This window comes from Dermacentor silvarum, chromosome 11 (assembly GCF_013339745.2).
Source record: "Dermacentor silvarum isolate Dsil-2018 chromosome 11, BIME_Dsil_1.4, whole genome shotgun sequence".
Classification (NCBI taxonomy): domain Eukaryota; kingdom Metazoa; phylum Arthropoda; class Arachnida; order Ixodida; family Ixodidae; genus Dermacentor; species Dermacentor silvarum.
In genome coordinates this window covers 114,429,425-114,452,031 of record NC_051164.1, presented here as the reverse complement: position 1 = coordinate 114,452,031, position 22,607 = coordinate 114,429,425, and the positions used below count along the sequence as shown (strand labels likewise).

The window sequence follows — 22,607 nt, the reverse complement described above, 5'->3', positions numbered from 1 at the left end:
ATTCGAAATTCGAATTAACGAGGTGCAATTAACGAGATTTTACTGTACCTGGAAAATAGCGGTGCGCACGCTACGCCATAAGGCAAGCGGCAGAACCTGCAGAGTCTTAAGTGGGTGTTTGTTGTGAGCAGTTCTTGAGCTTATTTGTTTTGTTCAAGCTGCAAGTACGCTTTCGAGAGATCTATGATAGAAAACACGGTTCCACCCTGCAGGTTTGCGAATATATCTTCAGGCAGTGACAAGGGATATTGATCGACCTTGATTGCTGGATTTACCGTGACATGGTAGTCGCCACATAATCGCAGTTCCTGCGTGTTCTTTTTTGGGACAATCACAAGCGGCATTGCCCATGTACTGTGCCTGACTCTAAATATGACACCAGCTGTTTATAATTTCACCAATTCTTGCTCGACTCGCTCGTGCAAAGCACATGGCACTGGTCGCACTTTCATAATGTCAGGGCGCAAGTCATCCTTCAATTCAAAGCTGCATTCGAACCCCTTAATGGTACCGAAACCCCTGTCAAACACTTCGGGAAATTTCTCAGCAAGCGATGCCTCCTTATCTAAAACTTTTACGGACAAGACTTCAGGCCAGTTTATTTTGATTTTAGAAAGCCAATCTCGGCCAAACAACGTGGGAATTTTTGCCCCCTGCGCTCCTTTCGCTATGACCAGTGGCAGTTCGAAGCATTGGTCTTGGTATTGCACCTTTACATCCATGACATTGTACGTGGCTAATTTGACATTTGCTTGTCTGCAAGAGGCATTCGGAAAGGGTTTCGCACACTCCTGACATTATTGACACTACTACGCCCGTGTCAAGTTCCATGGGTATCACTTTATCATTTATCAGAACCTCGAGTAAAATGACGGGCATGCCTTCCTTGTGGTTCGAGTTCATTGTCGCACTCTTCGCTCTGTACACTGTGGACAAGTTTAGATTTGCACATTTTGGCAACATGACCCTTTTTTTACACTTATAACATGTGCTGTTCAGAAATCGGCAACTCGCGGGTGAATGCTGTCCTCCGCATCGATGACACATTCTTTTAATTTCTTCTTTCGTTGACCACTTTGCTTTTGCGAAGCTGGACTGAGCCAGCGCTTCTTTCGTTTGGGCTTTGCTTTGTTGCGCGACTTTCTGTTGCCAGTAAATGTTTTCCGTTTCTAGAAGGCACTCTTTTGGCATTGGGTTGCAGCATTTCTTTCGTATCTTGCGTCGTTGCTTCCATAGCTATGGCTAGGCTGCATGCGCGCTCCCATGTCACTTCGTCATCTGGCATTGCCAACAGCCTGCACCCTACTCCCTCGGTACGTAGCCCAGCAACGAGCCGGTCCCGCAGAGCTTCCGTCAAAAAGGTGCTGAATTCGCAGTTGGCAGTGAGTGTCTTTAATTCGACAATGAAATCTGCGACGGTCTCACGTGGTTGTTGCTTTCGCTGGTGAAACTTATACCGTTCTGTGACCAGGGAGTGCTTAGGAGCGTAATGCTTCTTCAGAACGTCCACGACTTCCGTGAATGACGCCTTGGCTGGTGTTTTAAGCCGCAGCAAGCTCCTCAGCGTGACATACGCCTTCTCACCGATAGCCGTTAAGAAGACCGGTAGCTTCTTGCCTTCGGCTATGTCATTGGCCGCGGCAAATACTTCGAACCGCTCCAGGTACACCTCATACACCTCAAAGTTGCCGTCATCCGGATGGAACTCCGGTAGCTTCCCAACAGTGGTTGTCATGCTTCCTTTCGGACTGGTTGTGGTGGCCATCCTATAAACCCGGCGCGAATCCTATCCTCGTCGCCAGTTGTTGTAGCTTGACACCAGCACCGGGTTAGAACGTACTTTATTATTGAGGCGCACGCTGGCAGCCTCAACTCGACAACAAGAGGAGAACACACAATGATACTCGAGCGTGTATATAAGCACTGGCTATGTCTCGGCGCATGCACAGCCAGCAGTAGTTTGCGAGCCCACAATTATGACACGCGAATGGCTATCACATGACGGATGACTTCACAACAGTCCTGTGTGACCATAAAGCCAACAAAGCTCCAAAATGGTTTTGCGCAGCACAGCCTAAATTGACAGTGACGAGAAACAAGGTTGGGAGGTATTGGCACTTCGGAACAACCCGCGACGCACATAGATCTGCACGAATGAGAGCTAAATGCTATCACGGCCTCATTTATCAATAAATTTCAAGTAAACTTTACTTTAATAGAGCACAATGCTGAGCAAAAGTCTCTAACTACATTCCTGCTGGGCTGGCGCTCTAAAAAGCAACGAAAATGAGTTTACTGTCATAATTTGCTTTTTTATACTGCCTGATAAGCCGTCTTTGTGTAAGGCCCGCTCTCAAAAAAATTCTGGAAAAGAAAGTGCTGGCCTTACACGAGTAAATACAATGAATCTCAATTATGAGGTGAAAGAGGTTCGTTATGTTTTGGAAAATTTTGACTGTTAAAATGAGATTATTAATGCTTGGGCTTTTATGGGAATCGCAAGAGTAATTATGATTGCCTTATTATATTCACTAGTTTGTTATAACCCAATTCATTATAACGGCTGCGCATCCAAATGCTCACCATACGAGAAATGAACAAGCGCATTTTGATGTCTTTCATCACCAGCCTATTAGTTGTAGTCATTGTGTCTTTCTGTCTTGACAACAATGCTGCTCTTGTGACAGCGGCTTAAGCTGAATGTTAGGAATGGTTACTGATACTCTTTTTGACAGCCACTGAAGTGTCAGTCCCTGAACACATGCCTGAGAGTGCTACAGTCCACAGTTGGCAACCTAAGAGTGATGCCATTTTTTTCCCCTCACATTTTGCGGTCTTAAGATTCTGGAAAAATTAGCCATGCAAAAGTTCACTTTGTAAAAACTGCTGTGTCAACATTAAATGTTTCTGGGCTTTTGAAATGCATCTGCCGTGGTGGCATAGTGGCTTTTGTATTTTGTATTGTATACTGAGTTTGTTTCACTCTTAAGCATAAAGTTGATAATGAGATTGATGCATTTCTTGGTTAGAAGGCCTTGTTCATTTCTCTTTCCAAAAAGTAATTTAGTGGGCATGTGGAGTGTTCCTTTTATTGCAAGTGTTTTTGAGTGACAGTAAAGTGTAAATGAGAAAGAGAGAGGAGTGCTAAACGGTTTAGATTCTTTGCTGGAGGAAAGGGAAAGAAAAACAGAAAAACGAGGATGGTGCTCTAAGTAACACTTGGCAGTGTGTGTTAAATCCGGTGTCTGTGCCCCACGTCAGCATTAAGTCCCCAAGTGTCACACGATCCTGCATTCAATGGATATTGTGTTCCCAAAAGCTCACACGTGCCAAGTGGTTGGGTTAGCTGGTTTAGATCCTGTCATTATGATGGATAAAATTTTGAGGTTGGAAGTCGAGCAATGTCTGTTTGTGTGTTCACCCCATGCTGCACTTTGGCAGTTGGAATGCTAAGCTATTAAAACTGTATTGGGCCATTTGCGTTTCTGTGCCTGAGTAAGATTGTATGAGGTGAGACGAAGGGGTAAACTTAAGTTGTAATGCTTCAGTCTTTAACCTAGAGCTCATAATGGCAGTGCGACTTTAAAAGCAGAGATAATCCCTCAAATTTTTCATTCAAGGCAAGAAAACGGGAAGTGAAAGCAGTATGAATTTGTTGCAAGCATGACAAAGAGTATAGGAATGATTACAAATCCTTGATAGTGAGTGGGGCAGTCATGCACATGTTCCCTGACGCTATCATGTTCCCTGACGCTATCAGTGATCATACTTTTTCTCAAGCTCCGAATTTGTTTTGCTCCTAAGCATTAAGTTGAAAATGTGGTTTACATTCTGCTGGTCATGTGTAGTCTTGATGTGGTACATTTTTTGTGTTCCTCAATGACTGGATCCTCGTCTAAACATGGCCAGTCGATGAAGTGTTTCAAGTACTAGTATTCACTAGTGTCCCTCCCCTGCTGGTGTTACGCTGTCATAGAGTCGAGTGAAATCCCATGTTCATTATCAATCCTGTCTTTCAAACCAGACAACCCTGTGTTAGTTGAGTCAGAAACAACAAACTTACACGGTACTCATAATTTTTATTTGCTTAGTGACCACAAGTATTCATTTTTTAATGTGTAACCTGACTAAACAAGTGTTCGTCAAACTCTTGGCAGTGTTGAAAACGTGTATAGGCAGTTTTTCATGGTGTTCTGCGTGTGTCCTTTTTTTTCCTTTCTCTTTTCCAATGCCTGGTGTTGACATGGTAACTGCCTATGGTGACATCCAGGGAACCACACGCGCGGTTTTACGGCGCCCAGATTGTGCTGGCGTTCCAGTACCTGCACTCCCTAGACCTCATCTACCGGGACTTGAAGCCCGAGAACCTGCTGATTGACCACACAGGATACATCAAGGTCAGCCTTACTTTGTTGTTTGTTTTAAAATTCTGCTGAGAAGGTTCGGAATAGACCACCAAAGATACTCCATGTGATCCTCATCAGCCCTGCTTGCAGTGCACATGATTGGTATGTTTCTTTAAAGTTGAGCCAGTGGCATTGCCTTTGCTGTAATATTTTACTTAGCAATAGGGCCTCTGAAATTGAATGGCTGCAACAGCACTTGATCAACATGGTGAACAGCCCATGAAATGGGACAAGAAAGACCAGACACACCACTTGTGTCCCTGACATGCAGCATGTTTATGACAAACCAATTGTGTAGCTCAACTGCTTGCTTGTTTCTTTAGCATCACCATGGAGTGGTGTCTGTCGTTGGATGAGACAGGTAGATCGAGACACTGCTGAGCTGTGCTGAAGTGGACATAAATTTCAAGCCACATTGCAGGGAGCTAGACCATGCCTAAGGATTGTTGAATAGCCACTGTGGGCTGTCCGCTACTCTCTTGGTCACTAAAAACAGGAGATTCAAGGCCATGTTTTTGACAAGCAGTGCTGTGAAAGTTCATCATTGCAGCATGCACACATGTGCACAGGCTCTTCTTAATTCAAACATGATGCCACACTGCTTATGATAGCAGCTAAATGAAAGAGTGCAGGTCTGCCTTGTGTAACGAATGTAGTGTGTTTCTGAGACAACTGTCTAAGATTGTTTAATATAGAGGATTGTAGACAGTTATGATGTTTACTAGTGGAGCATTATACAGTGTAGACCGCTTATAACGTAAGTCGCCGGAGTGGCGAATATCCGCACTATAAGCTGTACCGCACTATAACCAAAGCAACAATTTTCAAGGCCCGCACATGTGCAAAACATGTGCACCGAGCTGCCACGCGTATGCGACAGTCGAGGAATGTGGCTAGAATGTTTGCATTCAATTTACAGTCGAATCTCGTTAATTCGAACCAAATCACGCGGCAGCGCCTCCGACCGGCATTGCTCCTGCACCGCCATAGAGTAAAAGCTTAGGAGAAGCCCCTCAATGTCGCGCGCGAACGAAACAAAAAAAAAAGAAAGGAAAAAAAACGTGGCGAAAATTTCACCCTCTCTCAAATGGCAAGGTCGCCGATTCTGCGTTGCGCCGGAACGTGCGTGTACGTGCCGACGTCTCAGCCACGCTACCGTAGCCACGTGTAGAAAATGGCAGTGAACCCTTCTTTCTCCTTTATGCTTCCTCTACTTTCTAGTCACGTGTTGACCTTGCACGCTGCGGCTATGGCGCAGAGGGAAGCAGCGGCGCTGTCCCAGGCCGGCCAACGAAACTGCCCACGCCGGCAAACGCCCGCTTCCCGATAATGGCAGAAAACGAAACTTCGGGGAGCTGGCGCCGGGCCGGCTGAAGCGGCGGCGCTTGCACGGCGGCGGGCACGCACGGTGACAGTCGAAAGTGAGGGAGCTACGAGGGAGGGCGAGGGGAGCCACCGAAGCGGCGGAGTTGCCGAGGCAAAATCCGCTTCCCTGCCGCCCTCCTCCCTCACATTCCACGGTCTCCGCGTGCCCCCTTCGCCGTGATGTGCCAACGCCGCCTGCTCCCTGAAGTTTTGTTTACTGCCGTTATCGTGAAGCGAGCGTTGGCCGGTGTTCGCAGTTTCGTGGCGCTCGTTCGCTATGCGCTCCGTGATATTTCACGACTTGCACTCAAGATTCTGGTTTCAGCCTCACTGGCTGTTCGTTCGCACCACGTGCCCTTCTCCTCCACTTTGTCTCTCTTTCTTCCTCGAGCACTCCTTGGGGCGTCCGTTTGAGGGCAGCGTTCGCCGTCTCTGCTGACTTCCGTACTCCCAGGCAGCCACACTGTAACCGGTATTTCGTTTCCTGCAACTGCACTATAAGCGATATGTGTATACATGGAGTGCTATGGGAAAATTAACGGGAGTCTGAAAAGACCGCACTATATCCGGTCCTGCACTATAAGCGGTTACGTTATAAGTGGTCTATACTGTATATAGCAGCAGCAGACATCAACAGGTTATGCTTCTGAGTTTTGGCTGACTTAAAATTTTGCAATCACAACATGCCTGCTAAAGCCATTAATAAAAGTTCATTAGTGACATTTGTTAACAAATAATTATATTGGCTGTTATTGCGCACTTTTGATGTCCACATCTGCCATGAAGCTTGGTCAATAAAAATCAACCTGCCTTTCGAATCTTGCATTTTGAACAGCACAGGACAAAAGAAGAGGATGCTTCTTCTCCCGTTTTATTCCATATTTTAATAATTTGAGGCACTCTTTGCAGAAACACTTGACATACGTGAATTTTAAATTTTTTTGCATATTGCATTACATTTTTCAGCAAGTGGCTGGTGTGTTTGTTATGTGTTTGTAATAGCTGTGCAATAAACACAGACAGCGCTATAATTTGACTGTCATTCTTACCAAATGCCACATTCTCATGTGCATAAATCTACTTTGAATATGTCACATCAAGAAGGGGGGGGGGGGAAGAGGCATGGCATTTTGCTGCTTCTTGAAATGCAAGGCTGCATAGTTTCAATAAGATCTGGCATACTCTGCCTCAGGTCTCAAGCGTTACGACCAGCAAGTGTGATTGATAACATTGATCACTTCGTTATGTATTGTAGTGCAGCGGAGATATTTGCTAAAGGGATCTGCTGTATACGAGAATATATTGTATTGGGGAGTGAAAGTTAGAAGATGCTATTGGCCATCCATACAAAAAATGCACAAGGAGTGCAGACTTGCTCATTGCTTTGTAGAGCGACTGAGCAGCAAGCTCTGAGGTAAGGGGGTGTCACCTGGCGGCCTTCTGTTGGGGTTGAGACGGTGCGCCCAGGTGCCTGCTCAGCCACGCAGATGTACAACGCTGTATATGGTTTCTTGCTAGCAGCAACACTCGATCAGCAATTTCGTTCTTTCGAAACGGGCCATTCACACACTCTCTACAACATTGAGTGGTTCTGCCCAAGGGAACACAAATGGAGTTTGTGTTTTGGGTACACAGAACCACTTATCAATGCTATTAGTAAAACACTGTTTTGTGTGAGCGTTAAACATTTTTACCTGGAGTGCCTTCATTTGTGGTTTATTACAAGGCAAAAACAAGAAAAGGTGCTTTTGGTGATCCATACAACATCGTCCTTTATTCAGTTCTAGACATTATATTGGATTAGACTAGATATTCAGGCAAAGGTTTTATTTGCCTAAGCCTAGTCTTGTTATTGTTTGCTGCACAAGCCAGGCTGGATCATAGCACCAAAGCTTAGGTTAGAGCCATACCTTAGTCTATATGCTCTGACTACAGGTTACAGATTTTGGATTTGCCAAGCGAGTCCGGGGACGGACCTGGACCTTGTGTGGCACACCTGAATATTTGGCTCCAGAGATCATTCTCAGCAAGGTGAGTTATTTTTGTGGGCCAAGCGACACAGCTGTGACAGTGTGGGATTGTTGTTTTTTGAGAGTGAGAATGGGAGGCACCCTTACCTTATTGATATGAAAGCATCTTGAGTTCCACAGGTTTAATTAAGTACTGCGGGGCAGTGTTGCCTTTATAACATAGATCTAGTGGAATTTTTTTGCTTGTTTAGCATTAAAAGTGCCTTTGAGCAGATAGCAAATCTTCCTTTAGTGGATTACCCATGAAATCTTTATAGTGATAGTGGTAGGAGTTGCCCTAAGATTCAACTCAAGGGAAAGGCGCACTTACGTGCCCAAATGGGAAAGTCGAGCGGAGGCTCGGAATGAATAAACTGGACTCTTTGCCTTCACATATCAGACTGTCTGCCTCAAGCGGGGAGTGCTTATTGCCTCCTTTTCCTTCGCCTCCCCGGCACTGTCCCCAGCACACAGCAGGAGACGGCGCAGCTTCTCTTCTCCTTTCTTCCTCGCGTTGCTTGCGCTTGTCACCCTTGGCAGCGATGGGGTGCGAAGAAGTGCGCTCACAGGTGCACACACCCACAATCACAAGCACCACTGTAATATACTGGCACTTCAGGTGCGTTTGCGATGTCACCGCCACTGCCATCGCTGCCACCGTCATGCTTTCATGGTATCGATGGCACATGCATGGCCCACACGTGGAGGGTTAGAAAGTCTCAAGAGACATGCAGTACGTTTGGCTGCAAAAACGACAAAGCCGTAAGGGACTCACCATCATGCTCCACTCAGTCGGCTTTGCTCCGGAGCCAGGGCAGCGTTCTGCCTTCCTCATCAGGCATGAGTGTTGTGTGCCCACATACTAGAATTCTTGCTGAGCAGCTGCATGCATACCACACCATGGTGCATTCACTTGTCTGAGCAGAATGAACTGTAAATGTCAAGCAAAATCTATTTAATCCTTTCATTGGGAGCTTACAAATGCCAAAGGTTTTCCATCAGTCACATTTCATTCACCAGTGAGCTGAAATTTCTGTAACAAAGCTGCCGGCAGTCAACATTGCATGAACGTTGTGTGACCCCTGTCAGGGTGCTGTCTCTGCTGTGCAGTAGAATTGTCTTGTGTGCTGCATCACGCTAACGTGTTGCCACCGTGTACTGTAGAACACCATGCAAGGAGCTCGAGCGCAATGCTGAACCTTACTATTGCTTTCAAAGCTTCACCTTTGGGTTAAACTGCAAATTTTTATTAGATATTTGGAGAATTCTAATGGATTTAATATAGTTATATGACAACAAAATGACTAATATTCATGCAATTCACACATAGTGTATTAGAAAACATAGCACATTTCTCGAAATATAACCACTGAGTAAGCACAAGTTTCTGTTTCTCTGGCAAGTTGCCCACTCCTAAGATTGTATACTATGTGATGCCTGCAATTGAAGGTTGCAGAAAAACAAAAATGGTATTGTCTATTGGGGTGTTATTTGGTAGTTATTAACGAAAAATCAAGCCCTTCAGTGTAACCGATCCTTCTCGCTTGTTGTTTACTGGCACAATTTGTGCATGCTGACATGTTTATTGCTCTGGCTTTTGATAAGAGGTTGTAACAGTTGAGGAAAATTGGATTCCAAGATGCAGTGACTATAGCTTATGAGATGCAGCAGAACTGATAGTTGGGCGAGTTGGTAAGTATCATTGTGAAATTTGTAGCGCGCACAATAGACAAGGACGCAGTTAAGGACACACGAGCACTTACTCAACTGTTTGTTTTGGAAAGAGGCAGAACATAAATGCACCAGGTATCTGCACAGAGCATGTGCACTGACCATTCTTGAATACTGCTTGAACCTTTATAATCTGTTTATGTAAAAACTGTTGACTTGTTTTGCACATGCTCAGTGCAAATGCTCAGTGCAAATGCTCAGTGCAAATGCTCAGTGCACACGCTCAATGCAGATAGCTGGTGCATTTATGTTCTGTCTCCAAAAAAATAAACAATTGTGCATAAGCGCTCCTTCGTCCACCTTCACTGTGTCCTTGTCTATTGTGTGCTCTACAAATTTCACTATGAAAGCTTATGAGATGCTAAGCAGTGGGGGTTTGCTGGATGCTGGAGCTGTTAGTTTGGAAAGGTTCCACCTCCTGTGTATGGGAGCTACAGTTATCAGCCTTCATTGGAGGCATGGATGATGCATAGTCTTAGGCTGAGGCTGCTGACAAGCAGAGCGTTACACACAGGAACTGGCATTCAACGCAACTCTAGCAGTAGCCTTACATTTAAAGCAAAATGTAAATGCGTTCATCATTCATCTTGGTCCAAAGTAACTGAATTTGACGTATCATATGTGTGTAAGCACTGTGTAAATTGTCTTTTTATATATTTTAGTGGTGTGTGAATATCCTAAATTTCGAATATGAATCAAATAGTCTTAGCTAGTCAATTCGTATTAAAATCAAGAGTTCTCTTTGAAGTTATCTAGTGTTCATTTCTTATTTAATATAGATAACAGCATTTATCAAAGCGCCAGGGTAGAAAGAATGTTCCGTATGATGCTTCTGAAGGAGAATCGTGTTTGTTGCGCAGATGCACCAGGTCCTCAGCAATGCATGAGAGAAATAACTTCTGCTCAGTAATTTCTAGTCATTTGATAAAGATGCCTCACTATTAGGCAGCCTATGAATTTGTTGTCTCAACTTAGGCAAAGCAAATCATGATATTCAAGTCTCACCATGTTTGCATTCCTTAACGACAATGTGCGGTGCTATAGTATTACACAAATCTCCTTCAATGAGCACAACACTCTACATACATCTTGTGATATACCTTGTTTCATTACTGTAATCTGATGGTGCACAAGGTAACTGAAAGCAGTTTACCCTTAGTTGACCGGACATCCAGTTGTGACCGACAATATGTGCACGTATCAAATGATTGCAGCCTTTTTTGACCATATGCACTCCACGCAAACTTTGTTTCACTTTCTTTACAAATTTGAAAAACAATATCAGTATTTAGTATTGATTCAATATTCAAAGGTTGCCTTTCTCACATATTCATACTCAGTTTGATTAGGAAATTTACTAGTTGAACATCTTAAGTATGTTCACATTTTAGTTCTCAGTGCGTAAATAATAGTCATGGAAGTAATGGTTGCTGTTACATCACTGAGGAAACCTAAGTGCAGTTGAAGCCATGGTCTGTATTGCTGGTTACGATCTTCACAGTATATAGTATATAGGGCCTTTCTTTATAAGAACTGTTGAAATTATATTTGTGCATGCTACGGAGGAGCTTTTGTAGTTTGAACGTGCATGCCTTACTTTTTGTGGAACACATGTCAAACTTGGGAAGTGTCCAGTAAAGTATGGAAGTTCACAGAGCAATAAAGAAAGCTTTTACAGCGAAGCTGTTCAGGGCTAGTTCCTCCAGGATCGTGTCCGCGTGTAGAAAAAAACTATCATCAGCAGCATTTCGGCTACATGTGCGTGGCAGTTTCCCGCCAGTTGTGCCTTAGCATAGGTGTCAAAATGAATGACTAACATGACTGATAGGTCATGACATCAATAGCATCTTATGCTTGTCAGTTACGTCGCAATTAGCGATAATCCAATGCGGGTATGCGCCAGGGACAAGAAAGAAAGAAGGAAGGAAAGAAAGAAAGAAAGAAAGAAAGAGAAAGAAATAACATGTGGCTCATACCCGCATTAGATATGTGGGTATGAGCCGCCGAGAGCAGGAGCGGGAGAGATCTCGCAGGATCCTGACGCTGCTATGCAGTGTGCCGCGGCTATGAACGCTGTGGCTCATATGCTAGTCTATGACGGACTTGGCACAGCAAACGCATTACTTGGTTATCGCGCCGGGCGAAAACAAGACGCCGGTGTCCTTGCTCTTTGACGAACATGCCGAAGATGCTCAATATAATCAATATATAAATTCACTATAGCAATATTCACTACAGCAGGCCCACCATAATCGCAGCTTCGCTTTCTTCCAGCTTCACAGTAGTGGAAGGGCTCTGGATTTTTTTAAGTAATTTTTTTATTTCTCATATCCTATACCAGCAACAAAATAACAAATATGTTCTGCAGAAATCGACTGGGTAGAGGTACATTATTGAAAGGAAGAGTCTGCGCTGCTCTGGCATAATGCAGACTTTGTATTTATGAATGTTTTTCTACCTTTCGGATTTCCATATAATGAATTTGGTTAATCAGTGCTTCTATACTTCACATTGTCGATTAATTTGCCGTCACTGCCGTCAGCTGCGCTCTTTAGCTCACTTGGTAAAGCGACTGCCGTAGAAAGGCGATGGTGCTGGGCTCTGTCCTTGTATCAGGAATGACATTTATCCAGCTGTGAAGCTTTCTTTTTAGGCATCCATATGGGGGTTTCTCTGAATCTCTGTGCTGCTTTCCGATATGCTAACTCAAGCATGCAAACATGCATTTGAAAGTGTGACAGAACCTTGAAAAAAAAAAAACGAAAAAAGAAAGCAGGTTGACTGCACCATGCAAACAATATTCCCATGTTGCAGAACACCACATACGTTTAGTTGCTGACAGTAGCTGTGGTCTTCTTGCAGGGCTACAACAAAGCTGTCGACTGGTGGGCACTTGGTGTCCTGGTGTACGAGATGGCGGCTGGCTACCCACCTTTCTTTGCTGACCAGCCAATCCAGATATACGAGAAAATTGTCTCTGGCAAGGTGAGCAGAACAGCCGCTGGCAAACACATTCACACCCTGACATTTACTGCCACCACTGTATGTCACACAGGCACTCTCATGTGGCACTTGGTATGATGGCCTTTGAACTTTACAGAGGCTGTTAAATTCTGATGATATTGTTTTTCACTACTTGCTGAATCTGGTAGTTTCAGTAATTTCATTTCCAAGCGTTAGTTTTGTACCTCTGAAAGCACTTACCCCATATCATTAGTCTTTAAAAAAAGTGAATATGTTCCTTTTTATTTATTATTGCAGTATTTATGATTGTATGGCCCATAGAATCATGTTGCATTTGGTAGACTTTTGTTTGTGTGCAATGCATTTAAGTGCTTTTAGAGGCCCTAGTGACATTGACGTTCTACACTGAAGTGCATTTGCCACAGTTTCTTGACTTCAGGGAACAAGTATTTTTTCCAAAGTAAGTTGGTTGAAGTTGAAGTCAAATTTTTCTTCGCTTGTTGCATGTATCTTATTTCAATTGCTTGTCTGCTGTGTGTTAATGTAAAGATGCTGTGCTTGAGTGTGTGTATGGTCTTGCTGCACAAAAGCCTTCAGTCTCAACAAAGTCTACATTCAGGTCATTAACTTTGTGGTTGTTTGAAGCTGCTCATGTAGCAAAACATTGTGTGAAATGACTAGAGACCGGATTTTAGGCAAATGCCTTTTTTGTTCCTCTCACTCCTATCACACCACTTTGATGTATGAGCATGAATAAGAGGTTAAGGAGGGCCTTTATAGGGTTTTTATAGTGCCTATAAATGCCTATTTTGGCGTTTGTGCCTAGATGCCTATAAACGCCTATAAATGCCTATCTTAAATATCGGCGTCTATATGAACGCGATTTAGCCTCAAGTTTCGCTTTCGAGTGCAGTTAGAGATTGTTATTCATGTTACCGGACACCATTGTTCGGAACTCTATGGGGTTCAACCTAGTCCTCTAGTTCAACCAACTCCCGGAAAACAACCGCTAGCAGCAGTGAAATGGTACACGCCGGCCAGTATACACCGCCGCGCTGACATGGCGCGAGCTGTTGGTGAATGCAAAACTGGGGAGGGCCGTCAGGGGAAAGGTGAAGAGTAAACAAAGAAAGAAAAATGTAATGTGCACGCAGCTTTTGTTTTGTTTGTAATTTACTTTGTAAGGTGTTCACCACCATCGAGTGTTCCTTCTGAGTGTGCAAGATGCCAAGTGACAAGAGGCACAATTTTGAATCCAAAAATCTGGAGATGGTGGTAGTTTGCTATTGTTTCCACAATCTTACAGTGATTCTTAGACTACATTCCGCGTGCTCTCCAAACAGATTTCTTCAAACATGTGCACTTCAAATGGGTGCAAGTGTATTTGGCAGTATTGGGACATGTTGCCTGTACAATTTGGATAATGTCATTATATATGAGAAAATTGCCAGAGTTGTACCTAAGAGTTCCAATGTAAGAACATGTTAATTTCTTAATAAATTGTAGTATCTCTTGCATTTATTATTTGTCTGTTTTTGGTGTATCTTAATTTAATTGCGTAAGGCAGACATAAAGTGGCGCTTTTTTTAACCAGTAGTCCCAGCTTTCAAGTATTCTTTTTCATGCCTGTTTCACTATATGAGACGCTTGAGTACAGTGGCCATTGAACATGAATATGAGCAGTGTGCTTGTTGAATTAAGCCAATTGGTCGTCATTAGTCCAGCAGTTTTATGGGACAATTGCATGGCTATGTTCACCTTTTGGCGCATTTGTGCCATCACAAACAATAACATTTCTTGTTTTCCTGTCATAGATAGAGGTCGCGCACGTGTTTGTTTGAAATTATATGCATGTATGTAAAAATTTATTGTGCCAATATTTACAACGTTGGAGGCCTAAAACATTGTTTTGCCTGCCTATTTTTGGCGCATAAAATGCGCTTTTTTAATGCCTAAAGATCCGGCCTCTAGAAATGACTAACGTGAACTTCCACAATGCTATTCAAATTTTTGCATGTGTGATGTGATGGCTGTTTTGCAGCTGGCAGACATAGCTTTGAGTTGGTGCCTGTGCATGATCAACATAACAGTCAGTCAATCAATCAATCAATCAATTTATTTCCCAAAAACTGTCAGTACAATTATAGCCCGCATAAGCACAAGTGCTTATGTGCGTGGCTGGGCAGTACATAGCTAATTCTGTATGGGATCATTGTGTTGGCCCCAACACACAAAAAAGAAGAAAAAAAAAAGAAAGAAATAAAGCTCGGCATTTAATGAATAAAGTAAGAACCAACTAGGGCTCCAGGATTATGTTCACTTGGGCTGATTGCTACACAGCTTATTCTGAAAACACAATGCTAACAAGAAAGAGTTGTGGGAAGCGAACATGATTTTGCACAGAGGGGACAAGTGTGTAAGTGTGCCAATGCTAAGCTTGCATGAGAAAGATCTTGCACATCTTTTCACCCTGAGATAGTTGCTGATTGGAGCAGTATGGTCCTTTCCTTCACGTTGCATGCCAGCTTCATTTTGCATAAAAGGAGCGGACAAGTAGTAAAGCAGTGGTTGTTAGTTCAGCACTTCGTTATGTCTGCTTATTGCCCTCTGTGTTCTGTCTTCGTGCTGTTTTTTCAGAATAAGCCAACAAATACAACAACCCATATACATGAAAACGAGAGTACATCATCAACAGCCTATATTTATGTCCACTCCAGGGCGAAGGCCTCTCCCTGTGATCTCTAATTACCCCTTTCTTCCGCTAGCTGATTCCAACTTGCGCCTGCAAAATGCTTAACTTCATTACCCCACCTAGTTTTCTGCCTTCCTCGACTGCGCTTCCCTTCTCTTGGTATTCATTCTGTAACTCTAATGGTCCACCGGTTATCCATCCTACGCATTACATGGCCTGCCCAGCTCCATTTTTTCCACTTAATGTCAACTAGAATATTGGCTATCCCCGTTAGTTCTCTCATCCACACCGCTCTCTTCCTGTCTAAACATTAGGCTTAACATTTTTCGTTCCATCGCTCTTTGTGCGGTCCTTAACTTGTTCTCAAGCTTCGTTGTTAACCTCCAAAACGAGAGTACATATATTTGTTAAACATGCAAGTATGGTGTGTAATAAACACTGTGAAATGCTCGCACTTCCACAGTGAAAAAAGGGTACACATGTTTATGTATGGATTAACAGTTTAGTCCTATGAGAAACTTTCCTGCAACTTGTTGTGTGCTGTGTGAAGTGCATAAAGTCTGAAGCTGTAAGGTATGTTTCATCCAAATGCCTTCTGTTAAAGCTGCTGTTTTGTATATACATATGCAGTACTATTGCTGTAAAGTGTAGCTTTGGGCTAGGTAATTCAGCATTGGGTTGATCAATGCATTATGTAAGGTACAAAGGACATGCTTGCATCATTTTACATAGTTTGTTTCAAGTTGAATGCATTGTTTGTAAGAGTGCTTGGGAAGTACTGTGCTAAACTTCTGTTATACTAGCATTGCTTTTACTGATTTGTAACTTAATTAGCCATGATCCACATAGCTCATCTGAATGTTCACAATACAGTCGACTTCTGTTCGTTTGACCCTGATGGAACTGATGAAATTGGTTGAATTATCCAGCCAGTCGAATTAAATAAGGAGCAGAAAATTCCAAAACTCACCACTAAATCATTTGGCAGTATGTGCGCCCACTCAAACATGTCCCCAAATTGTGCGCACCCCGCTTTTTATGAGCTCAAACTAGAATACTAAAAATGGTCGCCATTTTTGAAAACCACGACATGTCCTCCATGTGGTTGTTATCGCAGTTGGTATTCTGCTTTTATCAGATCACTATGCAACACTATCCACTTCTAACCAACAAGACTAACCACTTCGCTAGTTCGTCCTGTGACGTACGCCATTCTCCGAAACGCCAAGAACACGTGATGCGACTTGTTGCGGCTAGCTTAACACGAAAAATAACTTATCATTTGAATGTGCATTTGTAGTCAGACTGAAAGTGGCGTGTCGTCATTGCCATGCTATGTGAGCATGTCTGGATCTATGGTCACCATCTTGTGACTGCAATGTTGATGACGCTGGCTGGGCTAGCTTTGACGATAGGCTGTTGTGAACAGGGTTTTGGTTTTGGTCTTGTATGAAATTGCACTGCCCAAGCAATTTTCAGATTTTCTTGCATAAAAAGCAGCGTGTTAAAATCTAGTAAATACTGTAATAATTCATTGTGAGCTAGTGTGTTCACTTCAAGTTCTTCCTGGGGCAGGCTGAAAAGGTATTTTTGGCCTGCCGAAATGTGATTGCGACACATTTACGGTACCTGAAGTGCCGCCAAGACGGGCGCTGCTGCTATTGAAGTTGCCAATGCAGTCATCATTGGGGTAGGGTGCATGTGTGGTTATCCACTGAAGGCTCATTTCACGATCAAAATAACGAAAGTTTGGTCCCATAGAAAAGTGTGACATTTGGTCAGGATCGAGTTAACCGAAACATCGTATAAACAGAAGTCCACTGTACAGCTGCTGTGTTTCCCTTGATTTTGTGGGTGGAAATAAACAATGTGGCATCCTTTGCTCTGCTAATTTTTCTGAGTGAGTTGGGAGTAGATGTTTTGATGTATGGTACCTGGTTCATGTGTTCATGTGTTATGGTACATGGTACTGCCTCCGAGAGCAGTGTGCATGTTTCGAAAGATGATAGATCTCGTGATTCCTCTGCGTCTGCGGCTGATTGGGCCAGGCTGTGTTTGGTTCTTGCACAGGAATTTGCTCTCATTGAAAGCCGATTAAAGGTGTTTAGCCCAAACCTGAGTCATTATTGAAATGTTGGACAAAAACGGTGTGTCCGCACTTGTTGATACAAACATTCCTGTAGTTTTCATGTGTTAATTGGGGTGCATTTGGTCCTTCAGACAAATGCATTCAGGCAGTGCACAAAAAGGAACTTCAGAGGCAGTGACAGCATAGATGTAAAGCACCAAAATTAGTGGGCCAGTTTAAATGGTAGCATGGAGCAGCAGCAGCCATTGTAACCTTATTTAATGACTGCAAGAAGCAGAAGACATACTGCTGATATTATTTCATTCATTTGGATTGTTTTGTTTGCTCAAACCATCATTTACGCCACCTGTCACCACCTCATCGCCTGCAGTGTTAAGTTACATTGTTTAAATGCTGGTCCTGAAAGAGCTCTGGAAATATTGTTATGGCTACTGTGGATGATGCTGTCAACATATTTGCATGATCATTTCCTAAGGACTGTCACTCTCATGTTTTCATCATTTAATCTGAGAGGCATGGCACTAACTTGGAACAGTGTACAAAAGTGCAAATATGGTTGTGACTAAATATTCAGCACCTTGGTTCCTCTTTTTCTCGTTCATAGGACGAGTTAAGTACTACATACACTTTACATGACTGATGAGGTTAGTCTTCTCTCACTAAAGCATCTGTCATTAGCCAAGCTCATTTCTTAAAAAGTAAAACCAAAAGTTCTTAGGTAGCAGATTCTCTTTTCTTTTGTTTGAAATTACTTCAACTATTCTTGACTTAAGAAAATGTATTGTCGCTTCATTTATTTGAAACTTAATGCTCATTAATAGTAGTAAGTTTGTGCACACTGTTTAAAAGGCACCACAAACCAAACTGTTTCTGTACAGTAGAACATTGTTGATACAATCCCGTTCTGTGTGATGTCCCGGTGCTTAAGTTTGCAATCCAGAACACAAAAAATGACCCAATACAGTTACGCTTCTTTTTTACCAATCTTTTGGCACCAACGTTCAGTACATTGCCAAACTGCAATCGTATGATTGTAGTTTGGGGAAAGTTTGGTAGCTTGGCTTAGTGAACGAAATTCTACTGTACAACCACACTGCTGTGCCTCAAGCAGCACTGCTCCATCAGAGGTTGAGGACATTCATCTTGCTTTATTTGTCCCCAAACACATGAGGCCACCCTTCTTCAGGCATGATTAACTCTTTCCCTACTGCGCCCATTGGGCATCGTTAGTCCGCTATCGATGGTTTGAAACGCCACTTTCGAGACCTCCTGCGCCGCTCATGGACACACTGCACTATCGAATGTGAAGGAGAACTATATTTTTGTTTTCTACGCAGTTCGCCTTTTTCCCACCAGACGGTAATTTTTGAACGCGCTCATCAAAGTTTCGCGATCATCAAAGGAGAAAGCAAAAATGGCCGCCTCTGAGAGCAGTGTGCGTGTTTCGAAAGATGATAGATCTCGTGATTCCTCTGCGTCTGCGGCTGATTTTATCAATGGATCGAGCAGCAGTGAGTCTGGGGATGCTCTCTTTTTGTCTCACTTTGACTTTGAGAGTGACGACGGCTCAAACCCTCGTGGAACATCGGCGGCCGCAGCCACCCCAACTGTATTGCTTGCAGTTAAATTTTTGTAGTGGAATACCTGCAGAATGAAAAATTTTGATTTTTTTGGCGATAGTGCCGATTAGACAGCAATACATTTTGTATATGTCAGAATTTTTGTAACATTTTTTTTTTAGTAGATGCAAGCGTATTTCTACAAACTTTGTTCAAATTTATCCCACAATATTGATTCTGGCAATTTATATCTTTTTTATGACATACATCTCATTAATAAAACTTTTATGCATGAAAAATGTGTTCATTCTGTTTTTTGTTTATGTATTACATAAAATATTGAGTGCTGTACTTTCAGAAAAAAAGTCTGGTGTAACCTACAAAAAACACTTATTTTCTTCGTGGCAGGGAAAGAGGTAACCAACATGGGGTCACAATATATATATTTTTTAATTCGTTTTCTTACACTCTTTGGCTCTTTTCTGTGAGTCCACATTTCTGCATTATTGCCTCATTGCTTCTCTCTTTCACGCCTAGGTCCGCTTCCCATCGCACTTCACGTCCGACCTGAAGGACCTGCTGAGGAATCTGCTGCAGGTTGACTTGACAAAGCGCTTTGGCAACCTCAAGAATGGTGTCAATGACATCAAGAACCACCGGTGGTTTGCCACGACAGACTGGATCGCCATCTACAAGAAAGAGGTGGGTTCCACAGGTTGCTCTGTGTTGTGAAATTTGTGTGACCACAGCTTAGCCATGATTTGGTACTAACAACAAGATAAGTTATGCATGCTTTTTTCTTAACCCTGTGAATTTTTGCTTCTCATAATAACTTACTGGAGCTTGGAATGACTGGTTCAGAAAATTAACCAGAACCATTGCTAAGGCAATGGTTCTAAGGCAATGGCATTCCTTTTTTTTTTTTTTTTGCTATTGCTGTGAGTAGCAGCCGCTATGATGAAGCAAAATGTGCTGCTTTAGCTGAAATGAATTGCTCTCTTACAAGTGCTAATACTATATGTAGCTTTTATGATGGCACTTACAAATCTGCTAACACCTATAACTGATACGCATTAATTTATCATAATTGTGCCATGAGTCAATGCATTATGATCATGTGCAAAAACCAAATGCATTTCAAACAAAAAGCTCAGTTTGTCACTGTCTTGCTTGTCTGTCTTGCCTGATGCATTGTAATAGTTCTACAACATCACACTTACTGTGCGACTTCTTTGTGAATGTGATTTTATCATTGCTTCAAGAAAATGTCTGAGTTTGCAAGATAGTTGCAACGAAAGAGCAGCTAAAGACAACTAAGTTTATGCAATGAGTACACTTGCTCATATGCGACTGCTAGGAGAATATGAATTAGCCTTAAAGCTTTCCTCTACACGATGAACTTCACGCAGCAAAAATAGACGGGGCGGTACAGTGCCAATTGTTTGATGCCTTGCACTACATGGCACGAAGCAGAAGCGGACGCCGCCACATATTTACTGTGTTGCAGTCAGTGTTGCCAAACTCAGTGAATATGTTTTTAATTGCCAAGCAATTAGAAAATAAAGTTTCATGCATGAGTTTAAAAACAATTTCTGCATCAGAGATGGTAGTGCCAAGGAAAACGTTCATGGCATAACCGGCCCCCCGAAGCAGCAGGGGGATCACTCCTCGTGACACCTGGCAACACGCAATTGCCACTTCTGGCTGCGTAGGTTGCTTGGCGAGCTTTTTCTGGCCGAACGGAGTTCGTTCATTTGATGGCTGTTTTTGTCGCCATGTGGTCGATGCTTTAACACTTTCCTTTCTGCGCCCTATACCCATTGATAGCATGTTATCAATGTTTCAACTTAAATTTTGCCATGATCGGAGCACTTTCGGACAGTTAGTGCCATCCAGCGCCTAAAATATGACATATTTTTCTAGTTCAGATTGGAATATTGATTGGAATATTCAAATCTGAATTGTATGATAGGAAAAGTCACATGAAAGCTTTATTGTTAGCAAAATTTATTGAAATCCTTCAACAAACGTAATGCCATTCTCAGCTTAGATTTAATGCTTTTGATTGAAGATAAAAACACGCTAACATGAATAAGAGAAAGTGATCATATTTTGTGTGATCATGACATTGATGAAGGAAAGGAACTACATGCTGCTAAACTTGTGGAAAGAGAGCAGTTTGTTAGACTTAAGGGGGATGCGAGTCTTAAAATTACGGGAAAAAAAAAGATGTCAGCTTCCGAAAATCACGGTTTCAAAGTCTTTACAGTTTTGAAGTATGCTCTGTAAAATATTATTCGTCATAGCCGTCAACAAGTCCTAAATCATGATAATTTATAAGTGTTCACTGACCCAACTCAATGCTGAAACTTGAAAATTTGACTCAACTTTGAGCCACGGTAGGCCCCGTATGACTTCAACATATTGGCTCCATCTTGGTCTTGTTACAAAGCCGCTTCTCAGCGTTTAAATTTGGCACATTCAAGGCAACGCACGCCTCCTAGAGACAGGGCCAACGGCACCTTCTGAAGGGTCTCCGATTGGCCTTAACATGAGCCTCCTCTCCCTGCGTCCCTTTTTGACAATAGTAGTGCTGTCAATATTAGTCACAGGAGCACATAATTATATGCTATGACCATGCAAAAAAAAAAAGGAAGAAATTATATTTCACTGAATAGCAACCTTAATAAGCAGACTTTAATTGGTGAGTGTGAATCTTGAAATCCTCGTATAGTAATGTGATGCTTGTGAACAGCAAGAATGCTTCCCAGCAGGATCATTTGAAACAAATGTTACAGTAATTACTGTCTCAGTTGATATAAAGGGGTCCTGAACCACTTTTTATCGAAGAGGAGAAAGGCATTTGAAGTGAAAATAGGCTATTTCAGGATCACTTTGCCACAAGAAGAACTTGAATGCGTTCAGCAGAAGCGTAGTTATCGACAATCAGACACGGCTTCCATTGTGCTCCCCTTCCTCCTCCAAAGCCTTGCACTGCAAAGGCTACAGCGGAGACGTCACCGTGACATTCGGGACGTCACCGTGGCGCGCAGTTCAAATTTCCGATTCGGTGCCTACGCGACGCTAAACGTAAGCCTAACGCGGCTATCCTCAGAGAGCAGCCACTGTACTCATGGCGGCACCTTGCAGCGGCCGCGGTGTAGCCGACCGCAGCGACCAATAGCAGCCGCATATTGGAGTGCGCTTTATGACAAAATAAAGCACACAGAAAAGAGCGAGGATCATGGGGTTTTCGAAACGAGAGCGTTTGAGAGAAAGGTGACTTCGCACTCCGCTTGCGAGCTCCGCGGACCGCGTATGACTGCAGAACTTGGCTGAGATGTTCACAACAGCGTATGCTACCCGCGGACTATGTTATTTCACCAAGCCCAAGAGGTGGTTCAGGCATAGAGTTTCTCATTATATTACCTAGAGGGAAAACTGGCGCTGCTGCGCCAGTATCCGTGGGAATGCCGGTATATTGTGACTTCGGATTGGCATCGTTCTTGGAGAGCCAGAACGCCTTGTAGACATGCCTGGCTAGCACCGTTCCGTCTGTCACAATGATTCATTTCCTGCTAAAACAGCACGTAAAAAACTGCTTTAGCTTTATTATTACACAAAAACATGTTTTGTTTAATTTTGAGGACTTACTATTGGATGCACAATTATATGAAACGTAAAAAGTATCAGCTGGCCGCTAAATTTGGAGGGCAGATGGCAAGATTATCGCTCGCTTTGGAACAACTTGTCGTCTGGTCTTGCTTTTCTTCGCTTGATCCTGTATTGTAG

At 43.0% G+C, this 22,607-nt stretch overlaps 1 protein-coding gene across 12 annotated transcripts in view; it reads left to right on the top strand.

Annotated features, from left to right (window-relative positions):
• Positions 1-22,607, top strand: part of LOC119433476 (cAMP-dependent protein kinase catalytic subunit 1) — a 408,857-nt gene that overhangs the window by 353,559 nt on the left and 32,691 nt on the right. For all 12 annotated transcript variants that reach the window (XM_049658854.1, XM_049658858.1, XM_049658856.1 and 9 more), the window contains 4 exons: positions 4,271-4,397; positions 7,707-7,802; positions 12,374-12,496; positions 19,353-19,517. In XM_049658854.1, coding sequence (XP_049514811.1) covers positions 4,271-4,397; positions 7,707-7,802; positions 12,374-12,496; positions 19,353-19,517 — 511 coding nt within the window. The remainder of the gene's footprint in view (positions 1-4,270; positions 4,398-7,706; positions 7,803-12,373; positions 12,497-19,352; positions 19,518-22,607) is intronic.